The 15,929-nt window shown below is 41.5% G+C and overlaps 1 protein-coding gene across 1 annotated transcript in view; it reads left to right on the top strand.

Moving 5' to 3' along the window:
- Window positions 1-15,929, top strand: part of bchs (WD repeat and FYVE domain containing 3 bchs) — a 35,237-nt gene that overhangs the window by 9,208 nt on the left and 10,100 nt on the right. The window contains exons 17-41 of the mRNA XM_028320333.1: window positions 350-481; window positions 564-718; window positions 1,178-1,399; window positions 2,074-2,232; window positions 2,563-2,732; window positions 3,629-4,003; window positions 4,082-4,366; window positions 4,499-5,079; window positions 5,190-5,345; window positions 5,541-5,835; window positions 5,959-6,079; window positions 6,328-6,506; window positions 7,365-7,457; window positions 8,150-8,359; window positions 8,629-8,807; window positions 8,891-9,069; window positions 9,485-9,687; window positions 9,987-10,171; window positions 12,740-12,998; window positions 13,341-13,489; window positions 13,966-14,069; window positions 14,264-14,361; window positions 14,502-14,731; window positions 14,803-14,908; window positions 15,525-15,674. Coding sequence (XP_028176134.1) covers window positions 350-481; window positions 564-718; window positions 1,178-1,399; window positions 2,074-2,232; window positions 2,563-2,732; window positions 3,629-4,003; window positions 4,082-4,366; window positions 4,499-5,079; window positions 5,190-5,345; window positions 5,541-5,835; window positions 5,959-6,079; window positions 6,328-6,506; window positions 7,365-7,457; window positions 8,150-8,359; window positions 8,629-8,807; window positions 8,891-9,069; window positions 9,485-9,687; window positions 9,987-10,171; window positions 12,740-12,998; window positions 13,341-13,489; window positions 13,966-14,069; window positions 14,264-14,361; window positions 14,502-14,731; window positions 14,803-14,908; window positions 15,525-15,674 — 4,975 coding nt within the window. The remainder of the gene's footprint in view (window positions 1-349; window positions 482-563; window positions 719-1,177; window positions 1,400-2,073; window positions 2,233-2,562; window positions 2,733-3,628; window positions 4,004-4,081; window positions 4,367-4,498; window positions 5,080-5,189; window positions 5,346-5,540; window positions 5,836-5,958; window positions 6,080-6,327; window positions 6,507-7,364; window positions 7,458-8,149; window positions 8,360-8,628; window positions 8,808-8,890; window positions 9,070-9,484; window positions 9,688-9,986; window positions 10,172-12,739; window positions 12,999-13,340; window positions 13,490-13,965; window positions 14,070-14,263; window positions 14,362-14,501; window positions 14,732-14,802; window positions 14,909-15,524; window positions 15,675-15,929) is intronic.

The raw sequence follows: 15,929 nt of genomic DNA, 5'->3' as shown, positions 1-15,929 counted from the left end.
TACATTTTTTAACTATTAGTTAACATTTTGTTAATATTTAACCATTAGTAGCAAAATTTAACAATTTGTTATTTTAACTATGAATCAAAAAACTGGGCCTAACTCAGTGTAATTAAACTTAGATAAGAATTATTGGTGACTCAATTCTGCAGCGTTCTGCAGGCCGATCGTACTAAGATGACATTTTCTAATAACTCAGTAGGTAAGCGATTCAGAACCTAATGCACACATTTAAGCCCGTTCTGCAGTCTCATACAAATGAACGTAAATAATAACTAGTTTAGATTTTGTGAAAATGTTTGATCTTATTTTTATGCTCTTTATTGAACATGTTTTATTTTTTTCACAGAGAATTCCTGCGCATGGGAAATCCCCTGAACTGTGTATCCCCAGAGCAAGGTCAAGTTTGCAAGCCCGGAGGACCTGTGCCTCTTACAAGGATCAAGACTTTAGTGTCTATGACAACTCCTAGAGATTACAGGTATGTTTATGGAACATATTATGAAGCATGTCAGTTTTAAATTGACAGTAAGTCCGTATTTATATGTATTTTTAATTGACAGATCTCAAAATTCGTGCACGTTACCTCCGTTCGTCGAGTTTGATATGTCTGCCGAAGGCTTCGGCTGCCTATACCTACCCAGTATAGCGCCGCAGTCTGCCAACCTGAACGCTTTGGGCACGCAAGATAACGCTACTCTTGGAGGCATTGGATCAGGTATGAATCTAGTACGCGGTTAGCAGACGACCCGAGGGGAACCACCAAGCCGGAAGAACTCGCCTAAGAGCGAGCCGTAGCCTGAGACGGAGCCGCGGACGAATGTCCAATTTTAGGACAATAACTTGCGGCTTCGTTTCACTGGCTTTGGAGGACACGCTTTAGTGCCCGCCCTCCTGGCGTGAAGAGTCCCACATAACCCACTGACTGTCCCTATCGGCCAGTGGGTATGCACAAAGCATTTCCCGACGAAAAAAAAGGATCATTTATGAAGTGTTGGTCACTAGTTTTAGCAGCATAGGTATTTTTTTTATCCGTCGGAAAATGTTTTGAACATATCCTTTACAATATTTTAGCTACACCAGAGTAGCACAAAAACTTATTGATTAGGTTACTTTTTATCGAGCAGACGAAGCCAAGAGTAAAAGTTACTTAAAATAAAAATGTCTACTTCCACAGGCGACAGGGTGTTCCCGCCTCAAACCGGCCTGACCTACTCCACCTGGGTCTGCGTGGAGAAGTACTCGGACCCTCGTAACGATCCGCATTGCGTGCGTCTACTGACGCTCGTGCGGAACCTCAACAACAGCCGCGACGAGCATCTGGTCTGCCTCACTGTGGTGCTGTCAGCGAGGGATAAGGCTATTATCGTGTCTACGCAGGAAACGCTGGTGCCCCATAGTAAGTGTATAATGTAAAAAAGAGCTTAAGAAATGGTATAGCGCCTTCTGTGTAATCAAAGGAAGCTGAATTGTTTACAACTGTGTAACTGATTCAATGTCGGAGCTCGATAAATGTATATAGAGTCAGTAAATTATGTCATTTTTGGCAGCTTCAATTTAGTTTCCTAAGGTGAAACATAGCGTGTATCGACATTGCGAGGCTGGCAGCTAGCTTTGTGTGAGAGGGATGGAAGGATCCTTTTCTTTGAAAAGATTGGAAGTAGCCTAGGCATCGTAGTGTTATAATAAGGCTCACGCAGCGTGGCACCTCGCTTCCAACAAGGAAGTCCTGGTCGCCTGGCTGTTACCCCGATCAGGCTCACACAGCGTTATTCCCCCGTGTGGACTTATCAGACGTGGGGGAGTGGGAGCCCGAGGGCTCGGGCAAGTGGGCCGTGCTCGAGAACTAGTCTTTATCTTCATTTCAATTAGGCTTACTTTAGCGTGGCAGGCAACTAGCTTTGAGTGAACGAGATGGAAGGATCCTATTCTTTGAAAAGATTGGAAGTAGCCTAGGCATCGTAGTGTTATTATAATAAGGTTCACGCAGCGTGGCACCTCGCTTCCTACGGGAGTCTTGGTCGCCTGGCTGTCACCCCGAGCAGGCTCACACAGCGTTATTTCCCCGTGTTGACTTATCAGACGTGGGGGAGTGGGAGCCCGAGGGCTCGGGCGAGTGCGGCGCGCGCGTGTGGTGCCCCGACCTGCAGCACGAGGGCCAGTGGCACCACCTCGCGCTGGTGCTCAACCGGGCCGTACTGAAAAACTCGTCGTTCTCCTTGTATTTGGATGGTGAGTGGCCAGCTATTATTTTTATTTTTTTTAGATAAATAGTGAAAGTTTTAATACTTATTTGGTACCTTTGTAAAACAGGGTTGTGAACAGAAGACCATGAACAAAATGTTGTCCTTCAATTATGAGACTATAAATACGTATCAAGTCAAAAAGACACCAAAAATGGCAATGAAAAGACAAAATCTGACGTATCATTAGACACCACCTATGAATCTTACTTTTCTTAATCTTATAACAGCGAAATATTTACTTATATCTACTTAATGTCAATTTAGTTGTTTATTCAGGGAGTCATTTTTACCCTCCTCCCGTGTTCGTGCATTCCAGGTCAGCACATGCATTCAGGAAAGCTACATTACGTAAGTGCAAATCCTGGTGGAGGAGCTGCGACGCTCTCGGGCGCGTCCAGTGTCTACTGCATTATCGGCACACCTCCGCAATGGCGGCGGTACTCTCGCCTCGTATGGAGACAAGGGCCGGCTTTATTGCTTGAAGACGTAAGTGTATATTTTTTCCCATAAAGCTATATCATGGATTACTAATGTTTGGCCAAAAAACGTTTCCCAAATTATCACATCGCAAACAACGTTTCGCAAATTTTCATTTGGCAAATTCTCATTTGGCAAAACAACTTGTTGCAAACTTTTAATTCGCAAATGTCGTTTTTGGCATATTATTGTTTTACAAATTATTGTTTGGCAAAGTATGTTTTGCCAAATGTTTCATTTGGCAAAAATATTTCACGATAAACTATTTACAAAACAATTTGATTGGTGCATAAAATGGAATTCAAATTAACTTGTGGTTATTATTTTGTTTAGTAGGTAGTTAATATAAAATTTGTTCTTAATTAATTTTCATATTTCATTCTTTTTATCGAAATTTCCAAATGATTTCATTAACAATAGAGGTGATTCTAACGCTCGGCGGCCGTTAAGGGTCACTGTTCTAACCTAACCTAACCTAACCTACTATTTTCTGCAATACCTACTTTCTGAAACCATTCTATTTTCTGCAATCTCTTTGTTTTACATAATATTCTTGTGAAAACCACGATCATGTGCCTTATGCTATGATTTGTGGGTAACGGTGGGTAGGTATGTGAAGTGTCAATTTGACCAAACAAATTATTTGGGATATAATATAATGGCAAAATAAAACATTTGCTATATAAACATTTGCCAAGTAAAATTTTGCCAAATGATAATATGACCAAATGAATTAGTTGCGAAAAGTACTGTTGCTAAAAGTTAATTTGGGAAATGAAACTTTGGCGATAAGTTGTTTGCGAAGTGAAATTTGGCGAAAAGTAATTTGGCCAAACGGAAGGATACCCTATATCATACATTTTTTTTTATGAATTTGCAATGCTAAATTAACACTTTATTTACAGGTACTGTCAGCAGCGACGGTAGCAGTTATCTACCAACTCGGCCCTCATTACGTTGGCACACTCCAAGCCCCTCAATTGGCGGGTCAAAATCCTGAACCCTTAGCGCCGCTAGTCGCCGAAGAGAAAGTTGTATTTGGCATCAACGCCCGTGCTATGTCGCAACTGACTCTGGCGAAGATTCGAAAAGTATACAGCAAGAATGACAACAAAGCGATAGCGAAACAACTAGGCATGTCTTCGCATGAAAACGCTACGCCTATCAGGATTCTGCACAATTCGGCCGGGCACCTGATGGGCCCTGCAAGATGTTTGGGAGGAACTGTTGTGGGTTATTTGGGGGTGAGAGTGTTTTGCTCCAAACCTGCTGCGATCATGGTAAGATATTTGTAACTATTTATGTCTTTTTACTCATATAAATGTAACAATGTGTATGCCAACTATTTTTTTGTCCAGATTGACACAGTCGGCGGATGCTCAGTATTATTGGGTCTGATTGCCATGGCGCAAGACGTAGAGTGCCTGTACGCTGGCGTCAAAGCCCTGGTATGTGTTGTTCGCTCAAACAAAGCAGCACAAGCTGAGATGGACCGCCGAAGGGGATACCAGACTCTCGCCATGCTACTCAAACGAAAAAAGCAACTGCTCAATTCGCATATACTCCACCTAATATTTGGATTAGTGGGAACCGTTGATAGTCAAAAAGAAACCTCATCAATTCCAAATTTAACAGCGTTTCAGGTAATCAGACATTCACATCTACGTCAATGCTGGTGATGGTTTTTATTTTTTTATGACGCATTTTCTGGGTGATAGCTTTGAAGTAGTTAGCCACTATTTTACTAAATGACTATGTAGGCTGTTTTATTGCAGGATTTGATATGCGAGTTAGATGTATGGCTCGGTGCGCCAGGCGGCCTGATAAAGTCACTGCTGGAGCATTTACTCGAGCTGGCAACAGAAACAGCGCACAGAACGCACAACCTACGCACAATGAGAGAACTACAGTTGGTCTCCAAGCTTTTGTACGTTATTAACGACGTCAAAGTCGTCAGCACAAAGAATGTACTGGTACACTTGTTGTCTGCGTTATTGGGCGGGCAACCGCGACCGAGCGACTTGCTGTGTCTTGGCCAGTTCATGGCGTACACATTGCCTTTACCTACACAGACTGAAAAAGGGCTAAATCTCAAGGAAAGCGATTCGGAGAAAGAGTGTGAAGGTGAACAGATTATTCTCCGAAATAAATGCTTCAATGTCATACATGGGCTGTTGTTCACCGCCAGAAATTTGGTGAACACAATAGTGTGTGAAGAAATATCGCGTGTGTTGGGCATGGATTGGTTGCTCAGCTTTATGCAAGAGAATGTTCACCATACAACAGTATTATGGGCGTTCCGGATTCTCGTAATATTGTGCTCGGGGCAAGGGCAACAATCGGCTATAATGCAAAGGTAATTTTAGTGATCAATCTATAAGTTAAATATTTATATTTTGCCATTATGTCTAGTCTTTAGACTTCGATTTGTTTAGTTCTTATGTTTTTTATACTTTCGGGTTTCAGGTTTCGCGAGGGAACCGGCAACGGTGGATGGTTACGTCACACGGAGGTTTTGGCGGCGCCGCAACAGACCGGCGTCATGTTGCCGGCCACTGTTCACTCCCACACTCACCTTCATACATCATTGCTGCACACCTCTGGGTTCACGCTGCTCTCCTGGTATGTAACTTTGAAAACATGAGATTTTACAAAATATTTCAAAACACGCTAGATCCTGTTTTCCGGTCATTAATTATGATTGATTTATAGTTTTCTATTAACTATAGATGTCCTCTCTCTTTCTTCCACAGGTTGATTCTGTCCCACTTTATAGTTTTCTATTAACTATAGATGTCCTCTTTCTTTCTTCCACAGGTTGATTCTGTCCCACTTACAAATACCGGAGCTATACTATCTCCTTTTCGGCTTGACTCTCGGTCAGCCGATGCGCAACGTGGGAGCTGATAAAACCGTCTCAGTAGAGCGAGTGTGGGGCGCCGCTTGGGGCGCTGCTGCCCCCTCCCGCCAGTCGTCCGCCGCGGTGGCCGCGAGAATCACCCTATGCCCTGAAGCCGTGGTTATACTGCTGGGGGCTGTAAGGGCGTTGGTTCACGCCGAACCGGGGTCATTGCCCGAGTGGCTGAGTGAACACCCTGTGACTATTATACAGGTGCGTCGAAATTCGCTTGGCTTAAAACGTATAATAACCTCACCAAAGACTACTATGCTCTTGATATTATGAAATATTTTACCTTAATAGTTGACCTGTTCGCTAACTAGTAATTATTTTCAGGTGTTGTTTTCCCTGTACAACACGCTGCCTGATTTTGTGTCAATTATGATGACGGCTGAAGTATTAACAGCGCTAGCATCGACTCTCTTTCCGCCGAACACTACGGATGATATTCATATGCGTAAGTATGAAGTACTGTTTGATACACTCGGTAACATAATGTTAACTTTCATGGGGAGATGAAAACCTGTCCTAAAATACCATTCACCATGTGTTATTATCGAGAAGGAATAAAAAATAATAAATCTGCTATTAAAGGGTTTCAGCACTGGAAACAGTGTAGTTTTCCTATTTTTAAGCAATCATTCGCCCAATTTCATATCATTCTTGACTATACTTGTCCTTTAACATGTCAATTACACCTTATAGCTATATGCGAGAGCGGCGAAAGTTCCGGAGCTTCCACGCCTGGCTCCGAGAAAGAAGTGGTGATCGTCAGCAACTCGGCGGCGCTGACGCAGCACGCGGCGCGTCAGGGCGTCATGGACTTCTTACGCGTCATCGTGCTGGATTCGTTGCCGTTGAACGTCACGGGGAAAACCGCGCCGGTGAGTTTGACATTGTTTCTTTTTTGTTTTTTGAAAAAATAATGAATGAGGTGCTGACTTGGTGGAAGCTGGCCAGTTGTAATGATTTAAAATTATAATGAAGTTATACTGTCCCACTGTTAGAGGCATGGCGCATAACAGTAGGTCCCTGCAGTAGTGAAGTGAAGCTAGGGTGTGTTCTTGTCTATGTCAAACGTACGAAACTTCAGAGGTGCTTCAGTCATGAGTATACCGTGACAGCTAAGTTACGTTATTGTTACCCTTCCTGACCCCCTCCACTAGTGCAGGAACTTACTCAGTTATGCTTTATTCTTGGTAGATTGTCAGTTGTGTTTTTCCTAGTGAGTGTTTTTATTTTATGTTGTTTTGTCTTGTGTGGTTTCAGCTATTATGTTACTATTACTATTATGTAATTTTTTAAATTGTAATAAATGTTGTTTGATTGTGATTGTACCTCTTAACTTTATCATAGTTTTTTGTTTAGCGAAAAATACAGCCGTAAATATTTTAAAAACATGTCACATGTTAGAAAAAATGTCAATGAGTCATTTAAAATTAAGATTTTTCAGAAGCGCTTTTGCAAACATTATTTTCAAAATTATACAATTATAATTTACTAACTCACTGACTAAGGGTCCCGTTCTTGGACAAGTAATCTACCAACGGCAAAGAATAGAATAAATATGTATTCTAGCCTAATCAATTTTCAATTTAATCACAAAATTACAAAGTTGAAAATTCATTACACACAACATTTTTTACCAATCTATTTTCAATCTAACTTCAGAGTAACAAAGTTCAGAATTGTCTGTTCTATATCGTTGGTAGTCTGTCTAAGCCGTGTGACGTTGGTTCTAGAGCGCGCCACCGGCCGCATGCTCGGACTCGGTGCCACCGTCTATGTTTTGTTCGCCCTGTAGCTCGGCTCCGCTACGATCATTCTTTTATTGCGTAAATATGGGCATTTTTTGTTTTTATTTTACCACTAACTTTCCACTAACCCCTGCAACCAAAATCTATTTGAATCAAATCTATTGGGCTTAAAAATTTGATGAATTTATTTATTTACTTCAAACAATCATTACCGTCGCCGAGCTCTATACATATAAAAGTAATTTAATGAAAAATCCGCCAACTAATAAAATCAAAAGTGGCTATTTACTTCACTATAATAACAATAGTTCACTATCATGACTTTATTACAGTAAATTGAACTGTCCAATCGATTTGAACGTCGTGAAAGAAATATCTACTTATCACTTTATAAATACTCAAATAAATTAACATTTAATGCTTGTGCTTTGTGAGCGACTTATGCCTTTCATCTCTAATCTAATAATAAGAATAACGGATCTATGAGCATGCTTGCGGAAGTCGTATATTCTTTTAAACATTTACATTTTTTTTGTTATTTGTGAAACTGTACTTTCTATGTAATTTATTTATGGTTAGTGCGACTATGTATGTAAATTATTATATGAAATCAACAGAATGTTTGTAACAAGTATAAATATTTTAGCAGAAACAATTACATATTTACTAGTTTACTCTTCTACGTTAGTCACTAACTCGCATCTATTAGCACGATACTATTTCAATGCTTTGTGACTTATAGTGTCATTCAATGAGATATTATATTTTAGGTGATTGACCTCGTATTGGACGCATCACCACCAAACTCCACCAGTTCGCAGCAGATTGAATACCAGACTGAGGTGTTAACGACACTCATGGAAAACCTACTAAACACTGAATTGTTTGGCTCCGAGTCCAATATATCGAATGTTTGCTATTTGGCTGCGAGATTGGTCGACAAACTCTGGCAAGGGCAGCTATCAAGAGATCCTCACGAGGTTAGTCCAGTTAAAAATATACTTCACTTCATTATTATTAGTAAAGCAGAACGCAAAACTGTTCCTTATGAAACAAAGATATTCGGCTTACTATGCTTTACGTGTAAAATTTCTTTCTTCTTCTTTCTTTTCAGCCAAATGACGTCCACTGCTGGACAAAGGCCTCCCCCAAGGTTTTCCACAATGAACGGTCCTGCGCTGCCCGCATCCAGGCTCTTCCCGCGACCTTTACCAGACGTGTAAAAATAATTGGTTTTTATTTTTTGTAGGTATTTGATTTCATAGTGAAATTAGTAACTCAAGCCAAGAAAAAGTCGTCTGTGATATCACTAGAAGGCTTACACCATTGTTTAAACAGGACAATCTTATTTTTGTTGTCTCGGTCGACGGAATCTATTGCCGATCAAATGTCAGTGCTTGAGGCGCTACATAAGCTCACTACCAATAGGTAAGAATACCTTTGATATGCTTAGTTATAGCGTAATTTTTATTAACCTAAATATTTTTTTATTAATTATTATGTATTTTTAGGTTACTGATCTTTGGCGCGGGAAATCACGAACTTGAATTCATTGGGTGCCTTACATACTGCCTTCTACAACTCAGTTCTAACATGAAAATAGCGCTGGAGTCGCACATGCGAACGACTTGGCATGTCAACCCGAGCGGCGATCTTGAGTCGAGAGATGACAAACTAACAACACACCAAGGTAAGTAACTGCTTATTGTGCTCCATACTACTTTTTTCACAATAGTTCTGTGATTGCTGATTGACCGGCATTTACGGTTTACACACTCCTTTGAATCAGTCATCAAATGATACCAATGAGAAACGCTCAACAAAATGTACGTCTCGAGTAGTGCTCACTGGGCGTCTTTTTGCAATAAAACGGTCAAACAATTTCACTTAAGTAGGTTGGTAGTTATGGATTTTATATCGACATTCATCATTGTGTGCTTTATGCCCGTTTTCACCATCAATCCCTAATTTTTAAGTGTACCCTTTAAAAACAAAATTCACTAAGTAAACTCACAAGTCACTTAAAAATTAGAGATTTATGGTGAAAACGGGCATTGCATTGGTATCTTATAGTGATACAATTTCTATAAATTCATAATGAACAGGTCGTAACCTAATGGCTGGGGCCGCTCGTCGAGTGTGGGAGGAGTTATACGCGTGCAAGAAGCCCGCCATCGAAGAGGTGTTCAAAATAACGCTAGTGCTGCCCGTGGGAAACGCGCGCGCACCTGACCTAGCCTCAGTGAGAGAACAGCTGAACGAGGGCGCTCATAAGCTGTGGATCAACTATATCGACACTGAGAGAAAGGTTTGTTTGGGAAAGCTATTTAAATTTTAGTACGAGTAGCGTATAAAATTGTATGAGCCACGTGCACGCCACGTAACAATGTGAATATACTTTTATATTTCTTGTAAGTATAAATAAATATATGTCTACATTGAAATGTTGACGCACACTGGGCGACTCTATGTCTACGACTCTGTCGCCGCGACGACAAGCTAATATATGAAATTGACAAGAATAGGCGTCTAGACACCGCGACTGTCGCCCAGTGTGCGCCTACACTTAGAGTAGGTATTCTATATTTGACTGTTTTCTTTTTCTAGGCCGTGTACCGAGTTCCCTGGGAGTTGCACAATCAAATTCAGTCCAAGATCCAGAAAGTGACTGGGGGCTTGACTCGGTTAGCCTCGAGAACGAAGGTCAAGAAGGATGACTCGGCTAAACAGCGCCCGCATTTGCCACGTGATCACGCGCTCGCTTACATTCAAGATCATGTTCAACTAGTCAGGTAATAAATGTACTCATCAAAAATATATGAAAGCCAAGTTCAATACTATGTTGTATGCCTTGGTTTTTGACTTCACCAACAATAGTACTGTGATCTAAATAGGTGCCAAATTCAGTCCTGAGATAAATAAAAAAAACGTAAATTTTAGGATATATCGAAGCCTGACTTGGCAAAATCTATGAGACACCTCGTTGTGACATAGCTCTCAAAAGTAGATATTTTAATTGACTGGTGGTATCAACTAGATTAATGCATTAATTTATTAACTAAACACCCCTGAGTCTCAAATGTAGTTAAATAACTCGCTTATGTGCCGCATAAACTCATGAATCAACCTCTGTCCAGATGCGCATGGCTAGGCGGAGTGCGCACGAGTCTGCAAACGTCAGCGCACACGACCCGCTACGTGGAAGCCGAGTGGGCGGGCGCGTGGCGGGAGCTGACTCGCGAGCGGGCCCTGTGGGGCCCCGCCAGGCCGGACCCGCTGCGCAAGTGGGCCCTGGACTGCACGGAGGGGCCCTGTCGCATGCGCAAGATGTTGCGGCACAATCACGCCTTCTACCTTCATTATCCATATCGCCCTGAGCTGGAGAACCCTGATAATGTGAGTAGCATAGACGTAATGTACAATACTCTATCATTTAATTTTGATATAGCGCCTCCATGATCCAGTGAGTCTCGATTGGACTCGGAGATTATGTGTTCGATCCCTGCATCGATAAAATAAAAGATCCGTGTACCATAGAGGACACGCATCGTGTCTCTCGTGTCTGTCGGTGTAAAAGCGGGTCCAGACATGTAACGAGTTATTACCCGTCCACATATGCGATCATGATACGCGTCGACAATACGGATACGGTGATCGGATCGGGCAAATGATATATGTCTGGACCCGCCTTAACGTACCATGCTATACGACACTACAGAAATAGTGACTGTGTCTCACATGTCCTCATAAAAAAATCGACTTGACAAATGTAAATTCGCTCATCTTAAACTTTTGGCACGTTAGAAATAATCTTTACCATAATATTTTTATTCTTTTAGAAACAACTAAAGTACAAAGTCGCGCAAAGCCTGGACAGCAAGGAATATTACCGAGTGTACCAGCAGTGGCGGACGGCGGGGAACACCTTGGACGAGGCCGACTGCACGGAGGCAGAGGACTTGCAGGTCCCCCAGGACGAAGATCACAGGTAACGAGGCTACCTTTCTTTCTTAGAAGATTAATAGTCAGAGAGAACTTAGTTATTATACAAGTAAGTCACTCGCATAGCTCATTTCAGATCCGGTTTTCATAAAAGTGAGAAGGAGAGGAGATGTGTTGGAATAACCAATCAGATTTAAATAATTTAAACACAGGTTTTAACGCGATACGCATTTAACATTTGTCGGTTGAAATGCAACGCGAAAGTTTAAGTTATCCTATCAGATTTCCGTAGCGACTGAGCAGAGACGTCGTGTTTTAGAAAGGGTAGTATTTAAACGTGTGACTGTNTGTTAAACTAATTAAAGTTTATTCTATGTGTGACAGTTGGTTTTTCCCTTTTACCAGTCTATGTCCGATTATCCGAATTTTCGATTATCCGAATCGACCCCGGTCCCAATTAATTCGGATAATCGGCGTTCTACTGTACTTTTATATTTCTTGTAAGTATAAATAAATATATGTCTACATTGAAATGTTGACGCACACTGGGCGACTCTATGTCTACGACTCTGTCGCCGCGACGACAAGCTAATATATGAAATTGACAAGAATAGGCGTCTAGACACCGCGACTGTCGCCCAGTGTGCGCCTACACTTAGAGTAGGTATTCTATATTTGACTGTTTTCTTTTTCTAGGCCGTGTACCGAGTTCCCTGGGAGTTGCACAATCAAATTCAGTCCAAGATCCAGAAAGTGACTGGGGGCTTGACTCGCTTAGCCTCGAGAACGAAAGTCAAGAAGGATGACTCGGCTAAACAGCGCCCGCATTTGCCACGTGATCACGCGCTCGCTTACATTCAAGATCATGTTCAACTAGTCAGGTAATAAAAGTACCCATCAAAACCATACGAAAGCCTAGTTCAATATTATGATATATGCCTTGCTTGGTTGTTGACTTCACCAACAATAGAACTGAGATCTAAGACAAGTTCAGTCATGAATAAAATTTAAAGAATGTAAACCTTACGATATATTGAAGCCTGACTTGGCCAAATCTATTGGTTACCTTGTTATAACACAGCTCTAAAGTAGTATATATTTTAATTGACTAGTGGTAAACTAGACTATTGCATTAATTCTTTAAGTATACACTCTTCGAGTAGAACCTTAACTTCGAACTTCTCCTATGTTCTTCTGATTAATTTTGTTGCGGGTCCAATGACAGTTTAACGTTCCCCCGAGACAAACTTGACCTTCACTGGTTGAGTTTGGCTGTCAAGCTGTAGATCCTGGCTACACAGGAGTTGCAGTGGTGGGAACGAGAGGTGGGAATAGTCCTTCATACACTCTTGAGTTTCAAATTTAATTAAATAACTCGCTTATGTGCCGCATAAACTCATGAATCAACCTCTGTCCAGATGCGCATGGCTAGGCGGAGTGCGCACGAGTCTGCAAACGTCAGCGCACACCACTCGCTACGTGCAAGCCGAGTGGGCGGGCGCGTGGCGGGAGCTGACTCGCGAGCGGGCCCTGTGGGGCCCCGCCAGGCCGGACCCGCTGCGCAAGTGGGCCCTGGACTGCACGGAGGGGCCCTGTCGCATGCGCAAGATGTTGCGGCACAATCACGCCTTCTACCTTCATTATCCATATCGCCCTGAGCTGGAGAACCCTGATAATGTGAGTAGCATAGACGTAATCTACAATACTCTATCATTTCATTTTGATATAGCGCCTCCATGATCCAGTGAGTCTCGATTGAACTCGGAGATTCTTGGTTCGATTCCTAAATCGGTGAAACATTAGATTTCGTGTGCCTTGGAAGTTTGGAAGACACGTTAGCCCTCGATGTGATGTATCATGTTATCCACTTTTAAACTGTTGTCTAACAGAACAGAACAAGTGTATGTGTCTCTCACCCGTCCTGAAATAAAGAAATCGTTGATCTAAAATTCTAAATGAAAACTATCGGTTGGTTAATGTCAAATCTTGTTATGTTTAATAACATTTTTATTCTTTTAGAAACAACTAAAGTACAAAGTCGCCCAAAGCCTGGACAGCAAGGAATATTACCGAGTGTACCAGCAGTGGCGGACGGCTGGGAACACCTTGGACGAGGCCGACTGCACGGAGGCAGAGGACTTGCAGGTCCCCCAGGACGAAGATCACAGGTAACGGGGTTACCTTTCTTTCTTATAAGATAAGAAGTCAGAGACAACTTAAACTTCAGCCGAACAAACATGTGTTTACCTTACTAATAACACTTTTTGTAAACATTATGGAAGCAATAAACTATTGAGTATTGCGTCGGCGATGGCGATCACAGCGCATGCATAGGCCAATGTCCTGTCATTGATCGCGCGTCCTGTAATCGCCATCATCGACGCGATCTGCACTCGCTTAGCTCGTTTTAAGCCCGGTTTTCACCAAAGTGGACAGGACAGGAGATGTGTTCAAACACATCGAACGAATAACAAATATTCGACTATAACGAAATCTAATAGGCCAGTAAAAAAAAAAATACTCCATGCGGCTTTGGTGAAAACCGGGCCATATTTGCATCAATGCAATGTTTCGGGCGAGTAAATAAGATTAGCCATAATCGACTTTCAAATGTTGTACCAAAGTATTATTTTGTTTATTATAGCAACAGGGACCAATCGATCGATGTGTCCAATGAAGACGGTTCGCCCTCGGCCCTAGTCAGTAGCGGCGTTGTGAGTCGCGGCACTAACCAGTCATCCAGCGAAAGTAAGTTTTATACTCACACATTTATTACAGTAAGATTTTGCTAATTCATTTTCCTGTAATACTTTTGGTCACATTAGTCATTAATATGTTAAAGAAATACGTATTGGTTATGACATTATTTGATAATAATTGTAGTAAACTTTACTAAGTAAAGAAGTCTTATTTTGTTTCTAAATCTAAAATTTATAATATAGCGAATGAAGATGGCCCTGACAATGAAGATGAAGATGAAGCCCAACCACCTCCCCCCGATAATCAGACCCTGCTAAGGTTGCTAGAACATCATGAAAAGGTATAAAACATTCATTACATTAGTATGTGTCACCCCTATTTTATGTTTGAATCAAACTTGTCGATTTAAAGCTTTTTTATAACTACATAATACGTAGTACGAATATCGTATATTCATTCATTCACTATTCTTACTTTTAGATCTCACACATGTTCCGCTGTGCCCGAATACAAGGTCTGGACACGACAGAAGGCCTATTATTGTTTGGCCGAGAGCATTGCTACGTCATCGACGGATTCACGTTGTTGAAAAATCGAGAAATCAGGGATTTAGATAGTTGTCCAGACGATTACGAGCCCATACTACCCAGTCAGGGTATTCAAAGGAGTAACCAAAGACAGTGTTCGAAGTTTCTCTATGAAGACATACGGTAAGATTTGACTGTAACATTAGTTTTTCTACGTTGAATGAAAGTCTGCATTAATTCATTTTGTTCTACAGGGAAGTTCACAAACGAAGATATTTGTTGCAACCTATTGCCCTTGAGGTGTTTTCGAGTGATGGCAGAAATTACCTACTTGCTTTTCCAAGAAAAGTACGGAATAAGGTCAGTTGCAGTTCTATTTATGGTCTATTATGGTCGAGTGAAGCGATGGCTGGTTCACACGTCATGTCTGTGAACAGGCGCTGCCTTCGGGGACTGGTCAAGGAAAGATATACCTGACATAAAATATATATGTATCAAAACGCAACAATTAACCTAGAAATTAGCACGGCACTAAATAAATATATTCAAAACTGCCACGCGGTCTCGTACTAGATGGGCGTCTTAAAGGCCACCTTCTATCAACGGGAGCGCGTGGTAAGTAACTTGCTTCTGAATGTATTGTAACTTCCTACTTTTTTATATTTTTAAACCGGCAGACAGTGGTGACTGAGTTTGTTGCGGCGCTTCTTCTCAACACTTGCCAAATGTTTCTCTCGAAGCGCTGGTAGGGCAAAAAAAAGAATGAGACATGTATAGGCTCCTTAAGAGCATTTGACGATTTGCAAGAACTAATTTAATTAGTCAAACAAATACAGAAAATTTTGATTTTGATTTAATATTTTTTCCATTCCAAATTACTGAGTTTCCTTGACAACTTCTTAATAATGTAGCCACGAAGTGTTTTCAAGCTACATTTGGTAAGTGCCTTCAATTCAAATGGGAATTCTTTCTTCAGGTGTACAGCCGATTCACGGCGCTGGCAACAGGTATGGCGGACAGTGCGGCTGGCAGCGTGGCGGGCCAGAAGAGAGGGGTGGCCGTCGAACAAGGCGGCGGGTTACTGGCCACGCTTATTGGCGACACGTCTGTCACGCAGCGGTGGCTGGTACGTGTGATATAAAGATGTTGGGATGTCAAGCTATATTGGCACCTTATGTAGTTGAAATATGGGCTAATTTACGGTAAATATGTGTAACCTAATTGCTGTCGTCCGTATATAATTTACACTTTTTAAACATTGCCCAATTTATCATTATCTTACTGATGTAGATACGGGTGCTACTAAAATAGTATAAACGGTAATATGTAATAGTGCAGAAGAGGTATATACTCGAAAATAGTAAACCTAATGCTCAAAACT

Source organism: Ostrinia furnacalis, unplaced genomic scaffold (genome assembly GCF_004193835.3).
Source record: "Ostrinia furnacalis isolate ACB-3 unplaced genomic scaffold, ASM419383v2 OfSCF7367, whole genome shotgun sequence".
Classification (NCBI taxonomy): domain Eukaryota; kingdom Metazoa; phylum Arthropoda; class Insecta; order Lepidoptera; family Crambidae; genus Ostrinia; species Ostrinia furnacalis.
This window is presented reverse-complemented; position numbering and strand designations above follow the sequence as displayed.